Raw genomic sequence first — 27,869 nt, 5'->3', positions numbered from 1 at the left:
CACATTTTCATGTTCCATATCTATGACCGTTCAGCCAAAGGGCACAATCACAGTCAAGCAATTTTTGATGAGAATTACTTTTTTAATTAGTGCTTTTTAGATTAACTAAACAAATAAATTCATACCTAGCCATTCACATCCGTAAAGCTCCACGCGCATACACACATTCATGGAGTGGTCGATTACAGGCATGAAGCGCACAAAGCGTGCAATGATTGGCGGCTGCAGGTCTTGCAGAACAACGTCATAGGCATTTCTGTTCCCCTCGATTACCTTAAACACAGAGTCACAGAGTTAGCCACACATTTCTTGAAATAAGAGATAGAGAGAGTATTTTTTATTTTATTTTATTCCCTGCTTACAATGTTTTTGAAACCCTTCCATTGATAAAAATATATGGAATCTTTGAGTATCAGCTAAAACAGCTGTGCAGGAGGGCGAGCAGCACCTCTTTAGCACGCACCTGCTTTCCATGACGGTTGCGCCAGGAGATCCAGCGGCTTCCATCCCGGCTGTATTTGATTTTATAGGTCTGGGCAAACTCATTCCCGATGCCTCCCGCGTGGCGTCCCTGAGTGCCCACCAGAGTGATGAAGTGCAGGGAGCGAAGATCTATCTGCAGAAACTCCTTCATATTCTCTGGTTCTCCAGGGATCTCCGGACACCACGCACCATCCCCCTCTTCACAGTCCAGCCTGCAACAGGGCATGACAGGGCATGACACACAAGGTAAGATACTCTCTCAGGAAGTGGAACTCAGCCTCAGTCTGCTCAATGTTATAAACTAATCTAAAGCTGTTCATTTGTGGCTGAAGGAGGAGTATTGATGGGATACTTTAGTCAAAATGACATCAGCATTATTTAAGGGGAAACTAAATTACATCCTTCCACTGAGGTTTGGTATAGGCCGCCCACATTTACCGTGATGTGATTTTCTTCATAATGAGACCACTTAGAGGAGAAAAACACACACACACGCTCACACAGTTATATAGACACACATACCTGCCATATTTTGCTGCTGTTGAATCAGACCACTGACTTGAAGCTGAAATGTCTTCATCTAAAATCTGCCCTCCGGACATGCCAAGAGGGGATCGACAAACACCTGCAGAGGGAAATCAATACACAGGCATCAACTTTGCTGTTTATACTTGCCCAAGAAAAACAGTTTTAAACATTTACAGACAAAACAGCAGGCTAAAAATATATTTACAGATACAATTTGTGAATAAAGTAGATTGTGGCCAAATTTTCACACTGCTTTTGGGTGACCTTATGCCACTCCTTGTGCAAAAATTCAAGCAGTTTAGCTTTGTATGATCGTATGTGATCATTCATCTTTTTTGATTACAGAATTATTCAGATTATATATATATATATCAGAATTATTCCACCAAATATTTCTGAATTCTGAACATTATTATTGTTGTTGTTTCTAACTGAATATGAACTTGTTTTCTTTGCATTTGTGGTCTGTGGCAAATAAACACTTTAAATAACAATATTTTCATTCGAAAAAAATTGTCTGTATATTATGAAACAACGTTAATATTACTCAAACATATACCTATAAATAGTAAAACCAGAGAAAACGATAATTTTTAAATGGTCTCTTACACTTGCATACTCTTTTTACAGAGCTGTATATCTATGGCAAACAAATTTGATTCTGATTTTGTATTACACCCATGTCACATAACGTTTTCTGCAGAATTTCCAGTAAAAAAAGGACTATGATATTTTAAATATATGATTTAGATTATTTCTGCTTAATCCTGGTCCTGGAGATCCAGGAGCAACTGATCATCAGAGGTGAGTGTCTGAAATCTCCAAGACTAGGATTGTATACCCTCCATACCAACTGCACAACATTATAACAGAATTTAGTCTCTGTATTTAACTCATCTGTGGCAGTGAACACACACATTAGTGATCACGGATAGCAAACATACATACACCCAAATGGATAGATTAGGAAGCTTAGTTGCCTTGCTCATGCAGATTTTAAAACTGAATAAAGCCAAAGTCTTAAGATTATAGTCCTAATTAAGACTTATAAGTCTTTATTCACTTTGGTGGCCAAGTTTGAGATACTGCCAGGCAGTATTTTAGTTCCAGTTCCAGGCTCCTATCTCTATGAACGGAGAGAGACCAAAATATTCTAAACTTAAGTACTGTGTCAAAAACATATTTTAAAATCAAGATTAAAGTCTAAAAAAGGTTTATAGCTAAAATTTATAGCATTTGACTCAGTTATGCACAAAAAACATCCTTTTCATAAAACATAATCAAGGGAACAAAATCACCAATCCTCCTCCACTTATCCGTTGTGTGGTGTTCATATTTTTTGTTACTCGTTTACTTTGTTACTTGTATTTAATTCAGCAAAATTAAGCAATTTTACATTAAAATGCTTTATACAGGCTTGCTTCACCTAAATTGCAAGCAATATAAACAGCTTACATGGATAATATTTGCCCTTTACCTTTCTTATGTTACATTTCTTTTAAAAAGTGCTACTCTTTTTTATTAGTTTTTTAATAAAATGTAAAAGAAAATGAATTTAACTCAAGATATGAGTAGAAAATTTGTTTAGTTTCAAATTTACAAAGGAAGCAATGTTTATTAGCCCTTGGCCAAACATACTGTATGTAATATAAATGTGTGTGTGTGTGGGGGGGGGGGGTGTACAGTGTGTGTTTATCGAAAATGTGTTTTGATATATGTTTTTCACAAAAAATGAGCCAATGCCAATGAGTTTGAGTTAGAAAAAAAAAAATGTTTGTATCATTTGATGAAAAATGAAAACGGATCCCACAGACCCGAACACCACACAAGGGTTAAGAGAAAACTATAAAGTTGACTGGCTCTTCTAGATAAGGGCGTGACTTAATCATAAACAGACGGCATTTTGAGCGTACTTATGACTCCTATTCATATTTTAACTATAATTTCCTCACCCACATAATCTTGCTCTGGTTCAGAGGATTAAACCTACAACCTTTTGGTTTCAAGCCCTTCAGTTCTAACTCCTCTAACTTTAATAAAAAATAAAACATGTTTTCCTGTTAACCCCAAAACAAGCAGAAATTGTATTTAATGAGTAGTGTGTAACAGGGTTAATGAGGTGATGAACTGAGTCAAATGTGTTGAGAGCACAGAGACTAAAACAGGCCCACCCAGGGTCGCAAAGAACTCGGAGAGTGGTATGACTGGTCTACAGAATAGAAATTATGTGTATGTGATTTTATGAAAATATTCCTAGCCCACAGAATATATAATATATCTGACAATGAGCAAAATCGGAACTGCAATAACAATAAATAAACCATACGTCTGAGGGCAGCACATGTTACCGAGGGAAAGGCGTGGGCACAGTTTGAGGTGAAACTGAACAGCACTCTTTCCTCCCATCCCCAACAATGTGGTTTCCCTATAGAAATGTGGTGGGAGAAATATATCATACTCGCTGGCTCGTACAATTAGTGCAGCCGCTAGACGTCCTCGATTGGATTGAAACATTGGTCAGAACTTCACGGCATCTCCTGTGTGGTCTCGGCTCTCTTATTTACTTTACAAGGACGCGATTAAAGCCAACCCACCTCCTGAGAAAGTCTTTAAGAGCCTTTCTGTAATTTAATCTAGTTAGTAGCCTGCCGTGATTCTGGGGTACGCTGTTAATGTTTATGAGCAAGAAATAGAATGTCATTACACGTGGATGCTGCTTGCTGTAAAAACAAATGATGGTGATTCTTTGATCAATATTATTACAGTATGGCACGGAGGAGCAGGAGGAGGATTTTTATAGCTTTACGATTCATTTCCGTGTGTCTGGCCGTGCCTGCGTGAGGCATCACTGCTGGGTGGCACAGTCAAACACCCACACTCAGCAGGATGTGCTGGAAGAGATGAAACACCTCACTGGAGTTCTATTGCTCTCTGATGGTTTGAAACACCAATGGCCAAGGCTGCTTTGACTGTTTTGGTACATAAACCTACAATTTTTTTTAAAGAAAACCCAATTACATGCAAGAAAAACATACAATAATAGACAAAACATATTGTAGAGTATGAGTCTTTTAAGTTTACTATATATGATTCTGGTTAGATGACGACTGTTGTACTTTTAAGTCAGTGCTCCTTCAGAATCTGCGCCTCCCAAATTCACTCACATTGAGATACAGCAAACTAAATGTTGCTGCTATACAACCAATTGTGTTTATTTACAGTATAACCAATATTCTCAAACAGGACAAAAAATACAGACCTGTGAAACAACAAAAGAAAGTAAACGTCACCCACCTACCAAATTCAAGAAAAAAGCCACAGAGCACCACCTCAAACTTACGAATGCCTCACCTAAATGTTTACCTATTTACCCTATGGTGTATTGGTTTGAAATCATATTCAGAACTGTAAGCTATAACAAAATAAGACTACCTTTATAAAGGGTTAATAAATGGTTTACAATTTGTTTATTAATAGTTACTAATTAGGTTGTAAATGCCTTAAAATGATTAATAATCAATTATAACACATACGTAGAAAGGGCAACAATATAGATGGCTGTGGGTTCACTATTTGGCAAACAACTACGTACATTTCTATGAATGTGTTATAACTGATTATTAACTTTTTTAGGGCATTTACAACCTAATTACTAACCATTAATAAACTAATCGTAAACCATTTATAAAAGTAGTCTTATTTTAAAGTGGTACCTAAGTGGTATTAGAAATGTATATGAAGTGGACATTTTGAGTTGCAGCATCTTTGTGATCTTTGATACACTGTTAGGCAGTGAGTAAAAAAAAAATCATATGTTACAATAAACTGCAATGCTGAAATGCTAAAATATTACACAATGCAAACGGATGACTCTGTGTATGTGTTTGTGTATCACGGGCTGGACATTAAAAGTGCAGTCGGAAGTGCACCAGGCCTCTGCTGGTCCGAGCGGCCCCTCCATCTCAACAGCAAGCCTTTGTGCTCCTGCCAGCAACAGCAAGGCGAGTGGAGAAGGCCTTTTTTGTCTTCCCTTTTCTTTTTTCCGGCTCTCCTCCAAATGTTTGCTTAAAAGTCAAGATGGGGGAAACCTCATGGGCTTGGTTTTGGCAATGACAAGCTGATATGGTCCAAAACGAGCCCAATCCCCCCACAAAAACTTCTTCCAGATGTGACAGAGCTGCCTCCTACACCCTATCTCCCTCACCACGCCTCCCGCTCTCTGGCAAACACAAGCCAATACACACAACTCACACAGAGTATAGACATTATACACATACTTTTATTAACCTAGAATTTACACATATTTGAATCCAGCCACTGCTTTGTGAAAGCTTGACTGCTTCAACTACTATATTAAAAATAACAGTAGTTCCAAAGGTTCTTTGAGCAATGTTGTATAAAAGACATATATAGATGTGTCAGTGTGAATAATCCTAAAATTTATAAAGAAATAGATTTTTTTCACTAGTTTATTAGGTCTGGTTATCAGGTCTGTACAGAACCAAAAGTGATTAATTTATGACATTGCTCAAATAACCTTTATAACCACCATTATTTTTTAAATAATACTTGCATTCATGAAGGAGTGACTGAATACAAATACGTGAATACACTACTCCATACTGCCTATACTTCTTCATACTGCTGTATACTCCGTACATTATCCTTTACTACCATAACCTCAATATAGTACCCTACACTCCCTATTCTACTCCCTATACTATTTACTTTAATATAGTCCCTGTACTACACTGTACTGTACTACCAAATGATTCCATATTATCCTATACTCCTTATACTATACTATAGTCTATATTTCCTGTATGATCCTGTACTACATGCATTACTCTATACTCTCTTAAACTCCCAATATCACCCTATACCCTTTAACATTGTAAAAACATTATTTTAGACGTTCTGAAATGCTGAACCAAAAGCTGGTGCGTTTGCACTAGGGGTGTGCCATATTGTATCCTTTGCAATAATATCGCCAAAATTGTTATTGTATTGTATTGTAAACAATATACCCTAAAATATCGTGCCATATCACCCCCACCCCTAATTATCACATCAAGGTACTACTTTTTTTTTTGCAGTTTTTAGCAAAATAAAATTTTACACTGTTCTCATTTCCCATTATATATCTACTAGAGACAGATTATATCAGTCCAGTATCATTTATTTTACTTTAGTCCTGGATATACAGAGATATTTTGAGTTCATTATTTGTATCATGACATTCTGGATCATTGACTTCACTGACTTTTGTTACAAATCTGATCAAATTCAGAATTCAGTATTTTTTTAATATCTTAGTTAGGGGTGTGCCATATCATATCGTATGCATTAATACAATTTAATATTAATTTTGTTGCAGTAGTGTACTCTTAAATATATATATTTTTTAAATCAATGTTTTTTCATATTGCAAAGAGTATTGTTATAGCGAAAATATCAGAAAATATTGTGATATTTTTTTATGGCCATAATGCCAACCCTTATTTGCACTCCCAGATGTTTTAATGTAGCTCATAATCAAGGTAGAATACAACATCTAAAGTTTCGCTGCATTACTGTAGTGTATAGCAACATTATTCTCAAAATTTTAGAAGTGGCTATAACTTTTGTAAAACTTTGAAAACTTGTCTACAGGTAGAAGAATGTATTCAGTTCTCTCAAGGCAACATAATGTATTATGTATTTTCTAGAAGGAAAAATGATTGCAGATCATAACTCCCGCTCGATGCTGTTCAGAAAAGAGCCTTCACTTGCAAACACATTTTACTTGGCCATACGCTATAGCATATGCGCTTGGAGCTTTGTTTACTCAGTATCTGTTTTCTTGCCCTCTCGGACTGACCCCCAAGGGAACGAGCATGGTTTTTATACAGCCCGAGGAGCAGGCCCTTCTAGCGTTTAGCTAAAAGAGCTAAAAATACCATGTGCTCCTGAAAGGTGGAAAAATACTAATATTGTCTGGACAGAAGGCAGGCTTCAGCCTATTCGTCTCTGTCTGTGTGTATGTGTGTGTGGCTGGCTATGGAGTAGTAGCTCATAGCTCCAAGTGTCCCTTTTTCCCCTCTCACCAAGGCAGCTTTTTTCCATGCCCTGGTCTTGTGAATGGCACATTTGTTTCACTGTGTTTGCTGTCTAACCGCTGGCTCCAAAGCATCTCACACACACACACACACACACACACACAGAATATTCACGTATGTGCACATACACAAAATTCTGGGAAGCCCATATCAATTTTTTTGCTAACCAAATTATTTTGTATACCAGAACATATAATTATTATCAATATTTAAGCGAGATTAGTGAATAATCTTTGCTTTGTACAATTTAAGCCTAAAAAACTAGAAAAAGACACAAATCCAGCACACATAAAATACACAATGAAATACCTTAAAAGGGTTGAAGGGTTTGCCATGGCCGCCACAGTACCCCGAACTAAACATCAACAAAAATCTGTGGCTAGACCTCAAAAGAGCAGTGCATGTTAATTGACCCAAGACTTTCACAGAACTAGTAGCTTTTTTGTAAGGAAGAACAGAAAAATCTGTCTTACAAGCACCAAAACAAGTCATGAACATAACAGATTATATACTTTCCTATGTTCTACATGTGTTACCGAGGCTTCCACTGTAGGCTTTCACTTGCTACAGCTGCAAGGACACATCATCTTCAAAACTTTCCATCACACTGATGCTGCTGAGTGGTGCACTGCCACTAGCGTTTTTGTGTGTACTGTTCTGGATCGCGAACACATCTAATGTTAGCTGCTACAAAAAGTGTTTTCAAGCTGAAACACATGCAAAGAGGATGTTACTAAGTACTGACCATTTCTGTTAATTTGAAATAGTAAAATCTTGCTTAACACAAGGATAACTGAAATATCAGGATCCTGAGGACATCCCCCCCTCTTGCCAAACACCTCTTACTGTCAGTCAACTTTTGTTATGTAAATGCATATGAGAGCGACCAGCATCTCCTTTCCCTCATCACCCAGTTCTCTGTCTCTCTCTCTCTCTCTCTCTCTCTCTCTCTCTCTCTCTCTCTCTTTCTCTCTCCCTCACAAAATTACAAAATAAATGACAGCTGTAGTGAATAAAAATCAATGTGCGTTGATATGCTGTTGGTTATTAGCATAACAATTGGGATTTTGTTTCTCTCCAAGGATTGAGAGCCCAAGTTCCCTTAAGAAAAACTAGTAGCTTTAGCCGTTCTAGTATTACAATATGAAGATTTTTGTCATCATTTTGATGTCTTCTGCAATCAGGTTATGTTTTACTCTCTTATTTTGTTTCTAAACTGAAAGCAGAGGCATTTCTAAAGGGAGAAGGGACAACATATTGTGTTTAATGGTACCAGTGTGCTGGAAAGACAAATATATTAATTCTAAAAACTGAGGTGTCGGGTCACTTTTCGCAGGAGTTCGTCTTGTCATGTCCCGCATCTTTATATACTTAAGTCACAGACTTTAAAAGAGAATCCAGCTCTGTTTTACTGAATGTGAGCGACTGGTGGAGCAGTGGAGACTTCAGAAGGGGAAACTCAGAGCTTAGTAGCTCATTCACTCATAGTAAAAACAGAGTGTGTAGTTGAAGTGAAGTTTCTGACTGAGTGCGCTCTCTGTCTCTGACTGAACATAACCTGGAATCGGATTCATCCGCTCTGAAAGGAGACTGCATCACACACACCCGCCCAGTTTAAAAATATTCTTTTCGCATGCTTGGTGAAATTACCCATTCTCACCAGAGAGGGCCCTAAATCCCAAAACTTACAGAAATCATTAATTTAAATCATAGCTTTAATGCAAAATAGATTTTGGCCAGTTGTCAAACATATACAGTCTAACCCATCAATATTAGGAAATTGCTAAAACTATTAGTTAAAAAAACAGATCATTAAACATATTTAAGCATTTGTAACAGTATTAAAATAATGGCTCAGCAACTCAGTGGTTAGAGTGCTGGGTCATACAGTCATATAGCAGGTCATATAGCAAGCATATAGCACTTTGGCCCCAGCTTTCTTAACTGAGATATACAAAAGCTGTTGTCTTTGGGTTATTAGTGACAGGGTTTGCCAAGCTGCCACTGTTGGGTCCTTGAGCAAGTCCCTTAACCTTTCCTTCTCTCTGGGCACCAGAGACACCACAGTGTGCTTACTATATCAATGTGTGTGCTCATTAGTGTGTATGTGTTTACTTTATAGATGGGTAAAAGGTGGAGGTCAAACATAGAGCAGAAATAGTGAAACTGAAAAGTGCACACCTATTATTCCGAAGGGAAAGAGAAACTGAAAAAAAATAGTGATATGCTGCTTACTATAATGCTTGGGAATTTTAAACAGGGGAAAATTGGCACAAAAGCACATGCCATAGTTCTTAAATTCTGCAATGCACTTTTCCTGCTGGAAAAAAACCTTACAGTTTAACTTCAGCACAAATACGATGGAGCAACTTGAGATTACAGCACGTTGGATTCCAGCTCATATTAAAGGTATGTTTAAAACAGTGGAAAATGACACAAAATGTCATCCTAGCTGGGAGCAAAAAGATGAAGAGTAGACACTAGCCTTTACATCTTCGAATTTGAGAAACCCCTTGCTTCCATCGCTCACAAACCGGGCAACAAAAAATCTGGGAAACATACAGAGGCTCTGGAAAAATTAAAGAAAGAGAAACCGATTCAATGTACTTTCCTGTTGTCAAAATGTCTGGTATGCAGTAGCCACAGACTCCAGCCTGATTGCTGAATCCACTGTAAACAGTCATGCTTGCTCTCTTGCTTCATTCAATAATAAACTCTAGGCAAGGTCACAATCCTCTAATAGATCCCAGGATTCTAGGTGCAGCCAAACATGGATTTGACGTACTGAATGATGGAGCCTGACCTTTTTACACTCCAGTGTTGCCATATCCTGTGGCCTTGCTCCCTTAAATGCTAACAGGAACAAACTTCCCATTCATCCATAACTGTCTATGAACATCCCAGCTAAACAGCTAGTGTTAAGCTACACAATCCAGCCAGATGCTAGCAGACATAAAACAATGCTTCATTTTTAAAAAGACCAGGCCGTATAACAACAGTCAGAGCATAGACCAGCCAAAAGGCCCAAACCATAGCAAACAGGACAGACAAGGGCATAACCAGAACGCTAATCTGAAACACAACCAGGAAGACGAAAAAGCAAAAAGCAAAAACAAAATACACAAGAACTGAAACATGATAACAAAACAGAAAGAAACACCCAGTACAGTATGACAAGAGTTAGCAATGTTTGTTTAGAGGTTTAAATTCAAAGAGCTTAATAAGACAGGGGTGAGAGTAATTAGTACAAAGGGGACTGGGAGCAAGGAAACATTTAATCAGTGACAAACTGGGGACATGGTTGGTAATTTGGTGGTATTGTCAGATGCAATGGGATTCTGTGAAATCCAGTCTAAAAGAGTTTTAGGAGGCACTGACAGGCATTATAGGAATAACAGTTAGTTTTGTGTTGCTGAAGAGAGGTTACCTTCTGTAATATTATGTTTGTAGCAGCAAAATGTGAAAGAATAGTCATTTAAGTGTAGCATTAGAGATTTTTTTTGGTAAAGAAGAATAGCAAGGTCCTAAACAAGATATTGTGTAACAATAAGCGACCCATTAATAGTTTGTAGTTTGTGGACTTCTTTTGAAATATTTAGGAAAAGTTAGAATTTCACTTTTACTTTCATTTAAGGAAAGAAATGGCAAAAAGCAAAAGTTGCGTTTGCAGAAAACAACTATAATGATTTATACTAAAAGAGATAAATATTTTGGTGGCTCAGCTTCAGTTTTCCAGTTTTTCTTTTTCTGTTTTTACTACAGTTAAATGCATATGTTGAAACTGTTTGGGTGTAACAATACCTAAAAGACTCATTCCAGCGGCTGGATTACCTGTCATGTACCAAGAGTTTTCAGTGAACTGGGAAAATCTGCTTTTAGCAACACTGCACCAGCAAGCTGGAATTCTTTACAGGAAAAGTTCAAGCTTGCTGGGATTACTGAACCTTTTTTATTTATTTTTTTTATTGATAGATTTTTTTTATTCAGTTTTTTTATTCTTATGTTTTCATTTTGATTCATATGTTCTTAGCTCATTATTATTAATTTGATAATTTCTTATCATTCTTATCATTTTACGTTACTTTTACTAATATTATCTTTTCTTAATTTTATATTTTATAATTCATTTTTTATGGTCTTTTGAGAAATTTCAAGTTTCATTAAATATCCATTTAAAATTTGTATTTCTTTTATTAATATTTCTTTTTACTATTTTGTTCCTTATTATTTCTAATTTCTTGATACATGTTTTCAATCTCTTTTAACCTTTAAATTCTCATTGAATTGTAAATGAGTGTCACCCTCAATGTATTCACAAGTGAAAATAAAGGTTGATTAATTTATTGTTCGATTAAAGGTAGTTTAAGTACCTGGCAGCTTTGAGAGCTAGCATCACAAAAAAGATAATGCATAAATGATGTCTTATATGAGCTGACAAATAAGTATAATGATAATGAATCATAATTTAATATGAACAATAGTGTATAGTTACTTTATAAAGCCTTGACTCATCCATGTACACATGGCAGAGCTAAACGGAATAAGATGGCTGTCTCTGGCAGGTCATGCTCCTGCAGCGGTCACAGTGGACTCCAGCATGATAAAAAGAAAATACAGATCTGGGCCTGCTTTTGCAATCCAATGAGAGCACAGCGACTGAACCGAAAGACGTAGACCTGAAATGACACATAGTCATAAAACCACAGAAAGCTGGGAGAGTTTTCTTTTGTTCTTTTGTTTGAATTTTTGGACACCTCTCAGATCAGCGATATAAAAAAAAAGCTAGCGGTGCTTCATGCTGAGCTACATATAATCATTCTAGCTTTGTGAACTGGTGTGTGGGGGTGTTGTCCAATCTCCAAAGTTCTCCAAAATTCTCAAAAAGTAATGTTAACCCAAAGTGCTTGTTGAACACCATATGTCAATAAACTTCCAGCATGAGAAAACAGTATTCAGAACAGCTGTGTGTGAGGCTTTTTCACGAACATGGAAAGCCATGAAGCCTTTAAAACGACCTCAAGTCCTTGACCAAAACCCCCAGGGACAGAACTTCTTTACCTTAAAACACACCAAACATTTGCTGGTAGCAAGCCAAACAAGGCAGAAATTAAACTCTGCTGTTAATCTGTATGAGGAACTGTACATTTTTCGTCCTTGCCGTGCCATAAAGCAACCTGACACGCAGCTGTAAAAGCAGCCATTAACCTACACTATACATTCCACATGCATTGCCCAGCCATGCTCTTACTCCTCTGTAGCTTCTCTGACTACAAAAATAACCTAATATACCTGCTAATAGAGCTTTTATATTGATATACTGTAACAGAATGGTGTGATTTTCATCCTCCAGGATCCGTTCTCTTCATTTCTTTCCCTTGGCTCTACTGTATCTTTGCCTGCCATGTCACTAGCTTCTGGTTTCCTTGTAAAATATAATTGAACCTCACATTGACATCACACTTTCCTCCCCACAAACCACCCATGCTGGAGTAGAACGGCACGGATCAAAGCTACGTAGAAGTTTCACATATAATCCAGAATAGAACTTAAGCAGCTTCCAAACCCGATTCAGGGCAAGTGGTCTGCTCTATTACAGCCAGTCCAAAAGCTGCACGGATGTAAAACTTTAAAGCAGCTGTCCATAAGAGTTTTTATCTGTTAAATTTAAAGCAGTAGTGTTGCTGAGTGGGGAGGGAGTAAAAAATATTAGAATAAATGGCTTAAATGTGCTTCTGCAGCCATTTCTGCAATGCCATGTGTATTACAGTAATTCTAAAAGCAGAGTGTCTGGTTGCTCCCAGGACTTTTCTGGCTTTAACAGCTTTTCATAGTTAACTTAGCGACCATGAAGTTATCTTACTGCAGACAATAAGATATCAGAAGAGCAAAATCAGTCTTCATCTGCTCTTTTACACATCATTAAACCAAATAAACACAATCCTTGCTAAAATCACCAGATTCATCCACTCTGCACATTTTAAAAGTTTGTTTTTGCATGCTCAGTACACGTTCTTACCAAAAATGTACATACAGTTTTATAGATTTTTTTTTTAAATAAAATTGTAAACTCACAATCAATATATATATAAACATCTACACTTAAGAAAACTTAAATTAAATATAAATTACTTTTTGTTTGGTGGGGTATGAGGCACGGTATTGTGGTAACTAACTGATAACAGTACTATTCTTAAACTAGTGTAGGCCTAGTCAGGTAAAAGCAACATTACATAGCATTTTTATGCTAAAATAACACATTTAAAATGCAAACAGAAGAACTACATTTCTATTGTTGCTACACTTTATTTCTATTGTGATAACAGCAATATATAACTTTGGTAAGGCAGGCAGGAAAATGCTCAAGGTTCACAAAAACAATAAAACACTTTAAAAAACAACTCAAATCATATTTATGCAAATCCTTGTAATATTACTCAACTGCCTCAGCCCACATGCTTCTTTCAATAAAGGCTTAAAGTGGAAAGTACGGGCAGCAAGAATTACGAATTCTCACATAATGCTGCTTTAATTTAATAGCAGAATCAATGTTGATGGATGTTTAAAAAAAAACACAATTTTCATCTGAATGGGAATTTTAATGACTGACACAAGCAGAAATGAAAATTAAATGAAAAAGTACTCAAAAGTAAATACTTCAGTAAAGTATAAATTATGTGAGGCATTTCCAATCATAAAAACTGTACACAATATAATGCACTGTAGAATGTAGAACATATGTAAAATAATTATTTTAAACCAAGGCCACTGATTTTCTCAATGTTTTGTAAGAAATTTGAGAGCACACTGAAAATATATCATGAAATAATAAAAAGTAAAACGTAAGCAAATGGCTTTACTTGGATTCACTTGGGATTTTGCAGTCCCTAACAGGTAAAGCAGAAGTGGTAATGGAAAGGGCATCTTCCAAAGGTGGTTCATCTCCTTTAAAGACCAGGCCTTCATTGCTGAGGAAGAGAAAACAGACAACAAACATTAATATAAGACCACAACCTAAACCAGTGTAGGAAAAGGTATATCAGGAACAATTCCACTAAATCTATCCTGCAGTTCTGTTGTAATGAGTTCTTCAGTACTATGACATTAAGGCACCAAGTCATGAGATAAATTTAATGGCAAAACAAACACATTTTACTGAAACCATGATTTTACTTGGGCCAATAAAGATGCAATAATTGCCTGCAGAGGCTGGTGGAATTTCAATTCATTAATCACACCACAGCCATGTGAGCTGAGCTTCTCACGACAAAATGGTGGGAGCATTTAAATTGATACACAGCACTTTGGACTGAGTTGATTAATTACCTCAGTACAAAAAGCCACTTACTAGATGTCCAGATTTATTGCTCTTCATAGTCATGGAATTATGCGGGAGGAGATGTATTTAGGTATGCAGGTGGAGGGAAATAATGCAGTTATAGACAGTAACACGCGTAATTAAAACTTAACTTGAGCGTCATAAAAATATTATATGAAGACAATGTTGCTCATGGCAATTTTTATGTTGCATTACAAATGTGTTGGCTTAGAGTGCTTGGCATTCCGTGCAAAAACAATCTAAGCAGGGGACTTAGAGCAAGGCGCCTGACAGTGACTCAGACATTACCTCAGCTGGACAGTGCTCACAGCACCAAAAAGAGCAACCATTTCAGCTTTATTAATTAGTAAACACGTGGAAAACAATGAAAACTGGCCAAGATATTCTAGAATAATAAGAATAAGGAATTGAAGCGTGAATTTATCAGTGGTTCATAGCCTTTTAAAGGCTTTAAGCTGTTGAAATATTTTAATTAAACTCAACCATGCAAAAGTATTTGTCCACAGTAAAACAAGTATTTTTACAAAATGTTCACACAATAGATGTCCTTTACTCTGTCTTAACGCGTTATGATGAATAGTCTGACAGAAAAGTGAGAAAACATGATTTAATATATAAAGAAAATTATGAAAGATGGATGCTAAACAGAATATAAATAATAAAAATATACTCTCGTAGATAGACCCATAGTCTTTTTAACAGAACCCTCAAAAAAAAAAAAAAAAAAAGAAATTTAAGCATGCATGATTTTTAACCCTCTATGGCATGGTGTTGCCCTCAGGCGACAAAACATCTTTTTGGTTATTATCCTGTACATTTTATTCTTTAATGTAGATTTTAAAATATTGTGGCAAAACTATATGGCTCTGTCCTCCAAAGCCACATGGGATGCAATGCACAAAATTGGTAAAATAAATATACTTTTAAAATGTTTAATTTAAAATACTTTTACCAATAAAATATGTATTGTTGAACTACATGTACTTGAATATGTAAATAAACACAATGAGCTATTAAAATATATATTTTGTTTCCATTTACTCACTAAAGCAGTGTTTTTCTTTTGTTGCCTTTGCAGTTGGGACATAATGCTAAAGCAGTACTTGTTGTCCTCTGAAAAATAAAATTCATAGAGGGTTGATACTTTCACTCTTGACAAAAATGTGCCACAATTTATTTTTTGATGGATATAATAGAAAAAAAAACACTGGTAGGATCTTCCAATAAACATTTGACACCCCTTTTTCTAAGAATGACGAAAATTATGTACAGTTATGTATTTGTGGAAAAAAATTACCCTTTACATTTTTGCTGTTCACAATGTTGTTATTTACTGACATTGAAACAGCAAGAAAAAAGATCAGAAGGTCAGACTTAAACCTGTGGAATATAAATTGAATGTGTATGCAATTAATACAGTGCTATTGTATTAGGAAATTACAAAATAATATCACTTTTGAGATCTTTGAGTTTTAAAACAATATTTATAAGGCATATTTAATTGAGCAAAACACTTTTTAACCATATCCATATAGATGCGAAGTAGTTTTCAAACATTTGAAAACTGCCAATTGCGGTTGGTGTGACGCAGTGGATAACACCACCTCCTACGACACCATTTGAAAGACTACGGTTCAATGCTGTGCTACACCAATAAGAGTCCTTCTGGCAGACTACTAGCACTACATCGGCCCACCTCTGTAATAGAAATAAACTTGTAAATCACTTTGGATAAGAGTTTTAACTAAATGCCATAATTGTAAATGTTATTGTAGCTGACCATCATCAAATTCATTAAATTCTAATGGCCTGTAAATTAACCTACCTATTTTAGTTACTTACCATCATAAGTACAGTATTACCACTCTACAGTTCAAATAACAGTAATTTCATAGTTGTCAACAAATGAAAGTGCTGTAGTTTAAATGTCTAACAGTTTATTTTTAAGGATCTGCAGGAAGAACGGGCCTTTCTGTCGAGAATGAGTGGAAAACAATCTGATCCCAACATGTTCATATATGGGCCACTCCTACGCAGCCCTGTGAGGAGAGTTGTGTTTGGCCGTGGATAAATACTTTTGGGTGGAAACTCTTCTGAGCTATCCAACAGGGATCCATGTTTGTGTTGCCCTTCAGTCACTCACCCTTTAGTCAGGATTTATATAACACTCGTAAACACACTGCTGGGCTTTACTTAAACACTCTGTGGTAGGAATTCCTAATGTATTGTCTAGTAGAGGATTAGTGATTCATGATAGCTAATTTACGTATGCGGCTTACATAACAAAACAAAAAAATATTACTATTGTTTGTAGGGTTGGGTGATATGGCCCTAAAATAATATCACAATATTTCAGAGTATTTTTAACAATATTTTTGTAAATGAAATGTAGTATAACATTTTCAAACATTAAGTAGAAATAAAAAACACCTGTCTTATTTGTAAACAGCTATAACTTATCAAAAACTGTACAAATATAAACAGCAATATAGACAATTATACAAAAATCTTTAAAATGTTATGGTAAATAAAAAAAACAAATACAAAATAGACTTTTTGAAACATTTCAGAGTTAGAGGCAGAATGCAAATGCAAAATTGGTTTTAGTAGTATTCATATTGAAAAACAAGCAAAGTAACAAATAACACTAAGACTAGAAAACAAGCAAAATTAATATTTGATAGACAAGCAAGGATCAACAGATCACAAGTCAAACAAACAAACCAACAAAATAAAGATAATAAACTACAACAAACGAGTAACAGAAGAAAAAACACCAAAGCACAACTCTGGGTCAAAAAGCACAAAAATGATGGGGTATATATACATAGACAAGGAACAGCTGGGGCAGATAATGATTGATATTAAATGTAAAAAGGGTGAAAATCTAAACTGTGTATGTCAGGATTGCTTATTCCTGGCCCTGGAGATCTACCACCCTGCAGAGTTTACCTCCCCCTTGTATCTCACAGCTAATCCAGATAATTAAGGCCCTTTGGGACATATGAACATTCAATACTCATGTGTGTTAGATCTGAAATCTCCAGAGTTGGAAGATCTTCAGGACGAGGAATGAGCACCATGGTGTATGCAGCAGCAGTGACATCAGGGCTACAGATCTGGATGGACATGAGAAATTTAGCAAGAGCCTTACCTTACATCCTTACACAGAAACAAAAATCTATAAGAAATCAAATATGAGCTTACATTTGTTGCTTAGTTCAAAGAAATGACAATGAACCACAAAAATTAAATGTTTGCTCATTTTTCTTTTTATTCTGCTGTTTTTGCTTTGAGAGTTTCTATCACAGCTGGATAATTGTGTGATTTGTTGATTTCCTGCCTTGAATAACCCATTTTCATATGCTTTCAGTTCATATGTGGCAGAGATGCATGAATTATTATTATTTTACACTTCAGAACACATGTTAAATGTCCTACAGTTATAGTCAGGTCTATTTGTTTATGACAGACTTTAAAAGTGCACCTTCACCACTTCTTAAAGCACAGTCACATCACTGCCATTGAGTGGAAGGAGATTTCAACACAAATGAGCTAGTGGGAAGCTAAAGCTCAAACATAAAGTTTCCTTTCTGGCCTTCATACTCTCCAACTCCATGGCTCAACCCTATATAGCTTCTCGTAGACTCCCCGTACAATAAACATGCTTTACCCCTCCAATAACACCAGTGACCCTGAGTTAACTCGTGTGAACTCGTCGGCATTGGCCATACCAGACAGAGAGAGAAGCAGCCATGACCCAGGTTATGAGGGACCCTCAATTATTCAGTGTGGTGCATGCTGGGGTTACAGCACAGTGGGGAGAAGGTTCTCCACTGTGCTGTACTACCAGCACTTCCCACAGCCACACACAGGCATGCTTACACTCTCACATAACTGCTTTCACACAGACCTGCGGTTCAAACAGACATATTTTAACTCTGTTAAACTGCAGGTTTTATTGTACAGTTATTAATCTTAGGGCTTTGTTATATCAATATAAAAAAGGGAATTTTCCCGATTTTACAAAATTTTCCCACAATTCACTGGTGGAAATGTAAACAATGTCATTCAGCATGGTTTAATGTGGAATGCTTCGTTCTAGAGAAACTCACTGGGCTAGATTGTTCTTAGCAGTGAGGAGAAAAAACAGTCGTTTGAGGAGTTTGTCTCCATAAGCTCTCCATTAAAAAGGTATTTACTGTGGAGGGGTGTGTACCAGTAGTTGTTACACATGCAAAAAAGTAGCCAAATTCATATAATACACGGGCCAATGACACCTGTCCAATTGAATTGTATGCAGGTTTAAATGCAAGACATATAGACATATATATATATATATATATATATATATATATATATATATATATATATATGTGGTATCTCTCCTATATATGTAATGTTATGTAATTAATTCTAATAAAAAATATTTGTTGTGGCTGAAATATTAATTACTGATATATTATTCTTAAATTGATGATATTTTTTTTTACTTTCTATCAATTTCATTTGATTTTCAAGACAAATATGTCTGATAAGTGCTGTCAAGAGGGCAACTATGAGATAAACACATTACACTATTGAAAATGTATGAAAAATGTTAAGGAAATAAATTATGCTGTGGTTGCACCACATGACATTTTGTAAGGCCACAGTAAATGCGTGTGGATGATCACCTAATGCAAAATAATACAGAAATGGGAAAAAAAACCCTTTTTTTAATGATTTCATGACTATGAACATTGGCCTTGTAAAGGCCTTTTGGCCTTTTTTTCAAGAATACACTACTGCAACAAAATGAAAATATGAAAAATTATTTTTTTTTATGATATGGCACACCCCTAACTAAGATATATATATATAAAATATATGTATTAGTCTTTTGCTAAAAACAGTAAAAAAGTAGTACCCTGATGTGATAATTAGGGGTGGGTGATATGGCACGATATTTAAGGGTATAATATCGTTCACAATATTCAGAAATGTTGGCGATATTATCACGTACGATATGATATGGCACACCCTTAAATATTAGTATATTCTTTCCGATTTATTTAATTATTCCACTATTTCACCATAATTAGCATTTTATAGAAAAACTAAAGACATCTGCAATTTTACTGGCTCCGTTCAATGAAGCTGCAAAGAAATACTATAGACTTTAAACAAGTCTAAAGTGCAGGGTTATAAACCCTGCATTCTCTAAAGTGATGGAACTCCATCTACTAACTTCTGGAAGTTGGAAAGATGTTTCTTATCCAGGATCAATTATCCACCGCCATCAGCACATCAGCACCTTACTGTTGCTCTTGTAGCTGAATGCAATCAAAATCTTACAGGTGTCTACTAACATCTAAACACATAGTGTATGTACTGTATGAGAGAGGGGAACTTGAGACTGGAGCCACATATGGATCTTACACATAGAGACATGAAATTAAACAAAGTTTTGGTGCAATCCCTCAGAACTATGCATTTATGTGACTCCGTCTGCTTCAAAATAATGCATAAAATGAGGGCTGATGGACTGTGGATGGAATTCACATTCACCTCCATTACTGTAAAGCCACAGAACCATCTGTCTTTGCTGTACTTGTTTCCATGGCTACATTGGCACAGGGCTAACATAAAAAATCTGCTCCAGTTCGGTTTAAAGTTGCCAATTACTTCAAATCCCTTACAGACATACGCTAGAGGAATTTTACTGAATGCACAAAATCAATGGGCAGTATCCATAGAAAACAGATAATACATTCTCTGAAAAATCTTAATGAATAAAAGTATTGGGATACCATTTACTGTTTCTACTAAAATCAAATGTATTGTAAAATAAGTTATCCTGCCTTTTTAAAGGTACTATCTCTAGAGGTCAAAAAAAACTTTTAACAAGGTTGTTAAGCACTGTTGTGAGAATCTGATTGCATTCAGTGAGAAGAGTGTTAAAGATTGTTAGGATGCTGGATTATCACAGCCCAACCTTATTCCCAATTTGTCAACTCATCCCAAAAGTACTGGATGGAGACTCATCATTCTAGAGAACACAGTTCCACTGCTGTACAGCTCTGTTCTGGGGGGCTTCATACAATTAAGCATGGTTTCTAATTTGGTTTTCTATTTGCAGTTAATAAATAAATGGCTGAAATAAAAAAAAAGATGCAGAGCTTTCAGACCTCGAAAAATGCTCAGAAATCAATTTTTGGTGGACTAACCCTGGTTTTTAATCAAAGTTTTCATACATCTTGGCATGTTCTCCTACACTACTTCTGTATTTTTAACTTATTAAATATTGCCCATATCAACTTTTCACCTCTATTTTCTTTCCAGATAGCATTGCAATCTATTATTTCCCTCTTGGTGCAACAATTTTTTGATGATATATACTTGAAACCACATAAAACTGAAGAATATAATTAAAAAAATGTAATCAAAGAATATGCAATTTCTCAGGACATCCTACCTTTTAGGGCTCTTATTAGCTGCATATGATTTGGACATTATGGACGGGACTTTTGTTGTCTATGCTGCCATAGAATGCAGTGTAGTGTAGTGTAGGTCTATGAATCAACTGATTCACAAAAGCAACAATCCATCCTAACATTGCCATGACATTAGCAGTTTACTGCTATATATGAGTTGTTAGCTGTGTAGTCATTATCGATTAGCATTTTTGCCCAATAAAACACAAGGCTAGATTACTATACTTCCATTCAAACATGACTGGGTGCCTTCCTACCTCAAAATCCTGTCTGAATAGGACACATTTCTGATATTTTTGATATAGCTTTAGTTTGGTTAGCTCTTGGTCTAAGGTTTCAATTGGAAATAAGGTTTCAGTTTCAGATGAATTTGGGAAAGGATTTGGAAATAAACTCTCAATATTGTTAAAATCAAGATCATATGGTTCATATGGTTAAATACGTAAAAATGTATGTTTTAATAAGGTTTTCTATTTTTTCCTGTGAGAGTACATAGACAAACACAGATGCAGAAAAAAGGTCATTATATAGCTGGGTCAAATAAGTGCAGAATGCTTCCAAATATGCTATACTGGCCAGTGTGGCCCTTCCCTCATCCCAGGCCTGGTTTGTGTAAGATTCCTGAGTCATTCTCCATCCTGACAGCTGCTCTGAGCTTGGGTAAATCTCACACTGAGAGATTTCTCACAGGTATTTCTGTACAATGCAGTCACACTACATGCATAAGCTTTAAATTCTAAAACTAAGACCATTCAACTTCATGTGTACTTGAAAACCTAAATATTGTACAACTAGTCATGTTGCTTGCGACATGTTGTGGCAACCAGTTTGTCGTGTGCCTTCACTCCTCTACCTCAGTCTACTGCCAGCATAGTTGTGTCATGTAAGCACTGTCTGCAGTATTAAAAACGTCCTCTGTTGCTGCTCAAATGTAACACCTGATTGAGGCTACACACTGGCCATCGTGCTCATGGTAAGGCATTGTGAATTGTCAGACTTTGAGCAAGGCCTGAAAGTGGATGCCAGATGGATCTTGGACATTTAATTTCTTGTTGTGCAGGCATTTAAAACTTTCATCAATCCACTGATGAGTGTCTTGCTAAAATTGTCCATGTGGAAAGACAAAGACATTCTAGACTTTCTACATGAAAAATTCCAAATATATATTTCCAAAGACATGTATTGAAGGTCAATGCTACATTCGTTAGCTTTCATGAGACAGAAATCATGGGACACAATAACAGTTTCTTTTTTGTGACATTTAACAGATTTGCATGCCTTTTTTATACTCTTCTCAAACCCTGTTTCAAAAATCAGTAGGACTCCATTTAAAAGTTGCTTATAATTACAAGGGCTATTAGAAGTTAAGAATCAATTAGTTGTTTGCTCAGTTTGCAAAATTATTTTAAAATGGTACTGATTGCTAGAAAGGTAAATCAGAGCACTTGTTTGACTGAAAAAAAAATGATGCACTTGTTCAAATTTACTGCCCAAATATACTCTTCATGAAAGTGACAAGTTATGACAAATTTTAGAAAAGTTATATGATGAATTTAAAATTTAATTTTGCAATTTGAAAAGATATGTGCAGTTTTTGATGAGTGCAGGATTTCATGGAAACAACTCATCTCCAACTGTTAAGCATGGGTGTGGATCAATTATGTTTTGGGTTGTGCTGCAGCCAGTGGCACAAGAAACATTGGACTGAAAAAAACAAATTCAATAAAATTGAACTTGTACTGAAATATCACACCGTATGTAAAGAAGCTAAGTATAAAAAGATTATGGCTTCTGCAGCATATTAATGATCCTAAATACACATCAAAGCCCACAACGGACAAGAAGAAAGCTGAAGGTTTTGAGGTGCCCATACAGTGCCCCAGCCTAAACATCACAAAAAATGTGAAAATCTGTGGATAGGCCTTAAAAGTACTGCGCATGGAAAAAAGCCTAACTACAAATCTCAGAGTTTGATGCTTTTTGCAAGGAAAGAAATGGAAGAAAATCCCCAAAAGAATTATAAGACTCTTTGCTGACTATAAAAGAGCATTTACAAGTGTTGCTTGCCAAAGGGAGGGCCAAATACTGACCTTGCAGAGTGCCCAAACTCTTTTGTTATGTTAAAACGGTATAAGAGTGAAAAAAAAAACTCTACCTAGCATACAATATTTAAAGAATGTGTCATAGATTTCTCACACTTGCCAAAACGACTCTCCTCAAAAAGGGGGAATTCCACCATTCCGCATGTTTTTCTGTCTGTTTTTTTAAGGTTTCAATATGAGTGTCTTCCACCCTACCTAAAAGTAGGACACGATAGTATAATGAAAAACAAGACATAATAATGTACAATAATAATAATCATTATCATTATCTTTTCATGCAGTATAAAATATAAAGTGACAAAAAGGTTCAGTGCTTTTCTTTATAACTGATGAACTGTTGGATCTGTGTGAAGCCTCCTGCCTTGAATGTAGATGAGAATTTCTTGTCTGTTCAAATGGCCAATTTGTTGTACACTGTGGGAAAAAATGTCTTAAATGACATATTCCTGGTGTAAACATGACACTGTGGATACAGGTGTGGGCATATCCAAGCTGTCCCCTGAGTTAATATTTCATGATCAAATTACAAACTGCTATCACATGACTTATGGCATATGAGTGGAAAAGGCTAAATGCAAAAATAAAGGTTTACATTTTAGTTAAAATGATTAGAAAGATTAGAAAGATGTTTTTAATTGTTTCTTAAAAGAATGCATTGATATGATTCGAAAAAAAAAGAAAGTGAGGTACTTGTAAGTTTATAAATAAGTCAACAAAAACACTCCCATTTCACCTTTAGTCCTTACCACTTTGCCCTCCCTTAATGTTAGTGTTAGGCTGGAGAGGTAGGGAAAGGTGTTAGGACTACATGGCCCTTCAGACAGAGATTTTCTAGAGGCACACTCCAAACAGAGGGGTATGAGAATTACTGACAAGATAGAGGCATGTATTTTAATATTAAAGTATATTTTATACAAGTATTTTCCTTGTTAAAAATATTGATAAACACTATATTACTATAGTTTATGGACATTTTATTCAAAACAAGCTACTAATGAAAAAATTGTCAGCAGTTTGTCTTAGTAGCTAATTTTCCCATTCCACCTCAAATGGTGCAACAGATGGCAAAGGCTGCAGCATTTAAGGTGGAATGGAAAACATTCAGTTCCTCATCACAGAGGAATTAAGGAATAGACAATAATAATGAATTGCTGTACCATCTGCCCCCTTTCTAAAGACATACACTGCCCTAAAAATATTTAGTTAAGCAGCAGTTGAATTGCTAAACTTTAATTCTCTGAGGCTATATATCAGTATCAGGTGCTTGAAGGGTTGTCCCAATTCTTAGAGGGGGGCTTACAATCAAAAACAAGAGGTATAGGTACAAAAGAGAAATGTGATTGGGCCTAAATCTATTCTAAAAGACACAAAATTGGTTGATCTCCTCTTTTTCTTTTTGTTCTGTTTTACCATATTTTATTATTCCGGTTTATTAGGAAGAATGTAAGAACACAAAAGTACCTTATGAAGGACTAACTTATGAAATCAACATAATGTTTTGGAATCCAACCTTCTCCACAGGACAGCTCACAGCTGCTGGACCTCAGCCTGGCTCTCTCCAAAAGTACCGCCACTCTGACGTAAACAAGTATTTTGTGTAATAAGGCCTTGAATATCACTCCTGAAAATATCATTACTGAAAAGCAAACAGGAAAAGCGTTGGGGCGGAAACAATCAGCATTTAGAAGAAATGGCGCTTTAAAAACAACAACACCTCTGCAAACAGGGACTGATGGTGCGTTACGAGGCAGTTCCCTCGAAGAAACCCTGCAATGTCAATAGTAGAGGATCTACCTGATCCCAAAACATAATACTGCCCCTCAGTGGGGCATAGAAAAGGGAACAAGTACACAGTTCATGCCCTCTGTGTGGCCGCTACAGTCAACACGGCTCTCACGCGAGTGGCAAAGGACGAGAGAGAGAGACAGAGAGAGAGTTATGAGGTGTGCAGGTTCTTTAGCAACCACATGCAAATAAAATATGGGGATGATGAAGTTAGTGCTGAGTGATATGAGTTAAGAGGACAGTATATGAACACACACAGTGGGGAAAGTATTAAAAAAGTGTAGAACAAAGTAACAAAGTAAGAGATTTAAAAGTCTTTAAACTTAAATTCAGACGTTCTGAATGCCATGATACATGAAATGAAAATGCTCAGTCTTTGCATAAGAGTGACCTTATGAATATATGGTATATTCAGATACATACAGTATGTCCTGGCATGCCAGCATATTTAGTTCTTATTTACATACTGTCCCTTGCAAAGGAAATTAGTAATTTTGTGGCCCAATTATGACCTATTGTCTCCAGTAGAGCAGAAACAGAAAGAGCAGTGTGGGCTCTAGGTGTATTGGCCAAGGGTTCAAACCAGCTGTTGGACCACCCTCCTTGCCACTTTACTTTTAGCCACCCCATATGCACAACCAACTATACAAACAGCAAAAAAATCTTGTACACGCATCCTGACTGTCAGAATGAGCAACTTATTTACGTCAGCAGATTTTGCTAACTCACTACTCTGTTGCTGTTTGTATTGTAGGATATGCATGAGTCAATCCCTTGTGGAAGGAAAGATGAAATCTGCATCCTGTAATAGATTTTCCTTTAAAGATGATACAGCAGTCAAGTCCTGCCAACTGTTACCCAATATGTTGGATAAAAGCCTAATCACAGGACCACACAATTTTATCAGTGAGGCCATGACGCATATTTGGTTAGTGAGATGTCCAGGTCTGTTTCTACCAGTTACTGTAGAAAACATGGACGCTGTGGTTTTATTTTCTTCCGTTCTTCTCATTTGGTAGACCCACCCCCTTCTCCCAGACCAAGTGTGCCTTAGGGTGTTTTCATACCTGGAAGTCGTGCCCAGTGTCCCAACCACCAAAGCTTATGTGTTTGTTACATTGTAAAAAATTGGTCTGGTTAATTTCGGTTTGACACTGAAGTTTGGTGAGAGTCACAATAAATGTTCCCACCGGAATTTTTTTTTACCGGAAAAATAAAAAATATCGCAACTGAATTGCTGCTGCATCAGCAGCGGTTCGAAAAGATGCAATGGCTGACTTCACATGTATCGGAGGAGGCATGTGCTAGTCTTGACCCTCCTGGTGTTGGGGCATCACTAGTAATAGGGGAGTCCTAATGAGTGGGTTAGGTATCTGGCCGTGTAAACTGGAGAGAAAATGAGCAAAAATTTGAAATAATAATAAAAAAGGCCTAGAGGTACTAAACAGTATGAAAAAAAATTATGCAATTTCAGGTTTTACATAAAAGTTGTATAAACATTGTGTTCTGGCTGTTTTTTTAATTGCCTGTGTTCTTTAGCTCTTTTAAATAGAGGAAAGTAGAAAGTATAGATAAACATCATACTTGCAGGGAAGAAGGGTCAGAAAAATGGTTCACACTTTTTTCAGGGATAAAAAAATAAATAGATCCTTGTTTAACTGGGATATAATAAATAAACTTTTTTAAACCTTTCAGGGCTGAGGTGACTGGGTGTTAAATAATGCATTAATGATATAAATATCTAAAATATATATCATAAAAAGCAGCTTCTGAGTACTTCTGATTTTTTCTCTCACGTTTTATGGCAGGCATTCATTATCTAAGGCTTCGGATTAACTTGCAGCACAGCTCAGCGTCAAAGTCTGTTAGCAATTAGTGGCACTGGCTGAAAATGCTAGGGAGCCCGGGCTTTCTGAGCACTGTAATTGTAATAATTGAGCCGAAAATGACAGTGAGGGCCCTTTAAACACCCGTCTTTAAGCATTCTGGTTACATCGAAAGTCTTCCACAGCTCATTTCATCTCATTACAGATGACAAATCAATAATTCCTCTAAACCATAAGAGTGTAAGAACACTGGAATTATCATGGAATTATCATGATTGTTGCAGAGAACTAGTAGTTTTAAGCTTACCCAGACATGTCATGAATTACTATAATGGCCGTTGGACACCTACGGCAATACTTTGAATGTTAGACATGTGTCTACATAATTACACGTAAATGTACATGTGCACTAGTATATACATGTATGCTTTTAAAAGGCCAGTTGAGGCCCTCAGTGTATGGTTAAAGCAAAGATTCCTGGTATTGCTACAATTTGGAGGGCACACAATGCCTCAAAGCATTCCAGTGCCAAACAAACACTTCTGACTGTGAGAATAGCTTATTAAGAAGGCAGCACTCAAGTTAGCATGACCCAGAACAATGCACTTTATTGGGCCTGCTACATGGTGTTGGGTGAACGCCTCATACTTGAGCTGATATTCACACACCCGTACACTTAAGCATGAAGGGAACATGTGCTTTTCATTTGAGGGCTCTTTTATTTCCCCCCTAAGGCAATGGACATAGCATTGTAGATATTTTATTTTTACGGGAATGCATGAAATCCAAATCAAATGGCAGTTCCAGCTAAAGTGGATCCAGGTGATTGCAAAAGAATGGCAGTGAAATAACACAGTCGAAGTAAACTGACTGACAGGCCTGTGTGTATGCATTAAGATTACACTATGTATTATTTTGTTGTTCAGAAAAACAGTATGTGTGGATTTATACAGTGGATGTAGTCTACAGCCCACTGTGGCATATGTCTGTGGAAACTCTTTAAATCTATGCATTCAGCTACTTTAAGTGGTACCTATTGCTGATAGATACAGATGTGCAAATGCACACACAGCTTGTCTAGTTCCTGTATTAAAGTATTGCCAATAGAATAAAAAATGATATCTAATGCAAGGCATGGGCTAGAAGGGTATAGAAACCCCCAGCATTGAGCTGTGTAGCAGTGGTAGAACTGTGTTCTCTAGAATGATGATGATTTCATACTTTTGGGATTAGCT

The 27,869-nt window shown here is 36.3% G+C and overlaps 1 protein-coding gene across 3 annotated transcripts in view; it reads right to left on the bottom strand.

Annotated features, from left to right (window-relative positions):
• ddr2a (discoidin domain receptor tyrosine kinase 2a) overlaps window positions 1-27,869 on the bottom strand; it is a 47,348-nt gene that overhangs the window by 13,788 nt on the left and 5,691 nt on the right. For all 3 annotated transcript variants that reach the window (XM_007258365.4, XM_007258367.4, XM_007258366.4), the window contains exons 2-5: window positions 13,967-14,074; window positions 1,006-1,108; window positions 464-695; window positions 126-273 (exon numbers count right to left, since the gene is read on the bottom strand). In XM_007258365.4, the coding sequence (XP_007258427.2) occupies window positions 126-273; window positions 464-695; window positions 1,006-1,108; window positions 13,967-14,072 (589 nt within the window). In that variant the 5' untranslated portion in view covers window positions 14,073-14,074. The remainder of the gene's footprint in view (window positions 1-125; window positions 274-463; window positions 696-1,005; window positions 1,109-13,966; window positions 14,075-27,869) is intronic.

The sequence above is a fragment of the Astyanax mexicanus genome, chromosome 5, assembly GCF_023375975.1.
Source record: "Astyanax mexicanus isolate ESR-SI-001 chromosome 5, AstMex3_surface, whole genome shotgun sequence".
NCBI lineage: Eukaryota > Metazoa > Chordata > Actinopteri > Characiformes > Acestrorhamphidae > Astyanax > Astyanax mexicanus.
Note: the sequence above shows the minus strand (reverse complement) of the source record. Positions and strands in the feature narration are given on the sequence as shown.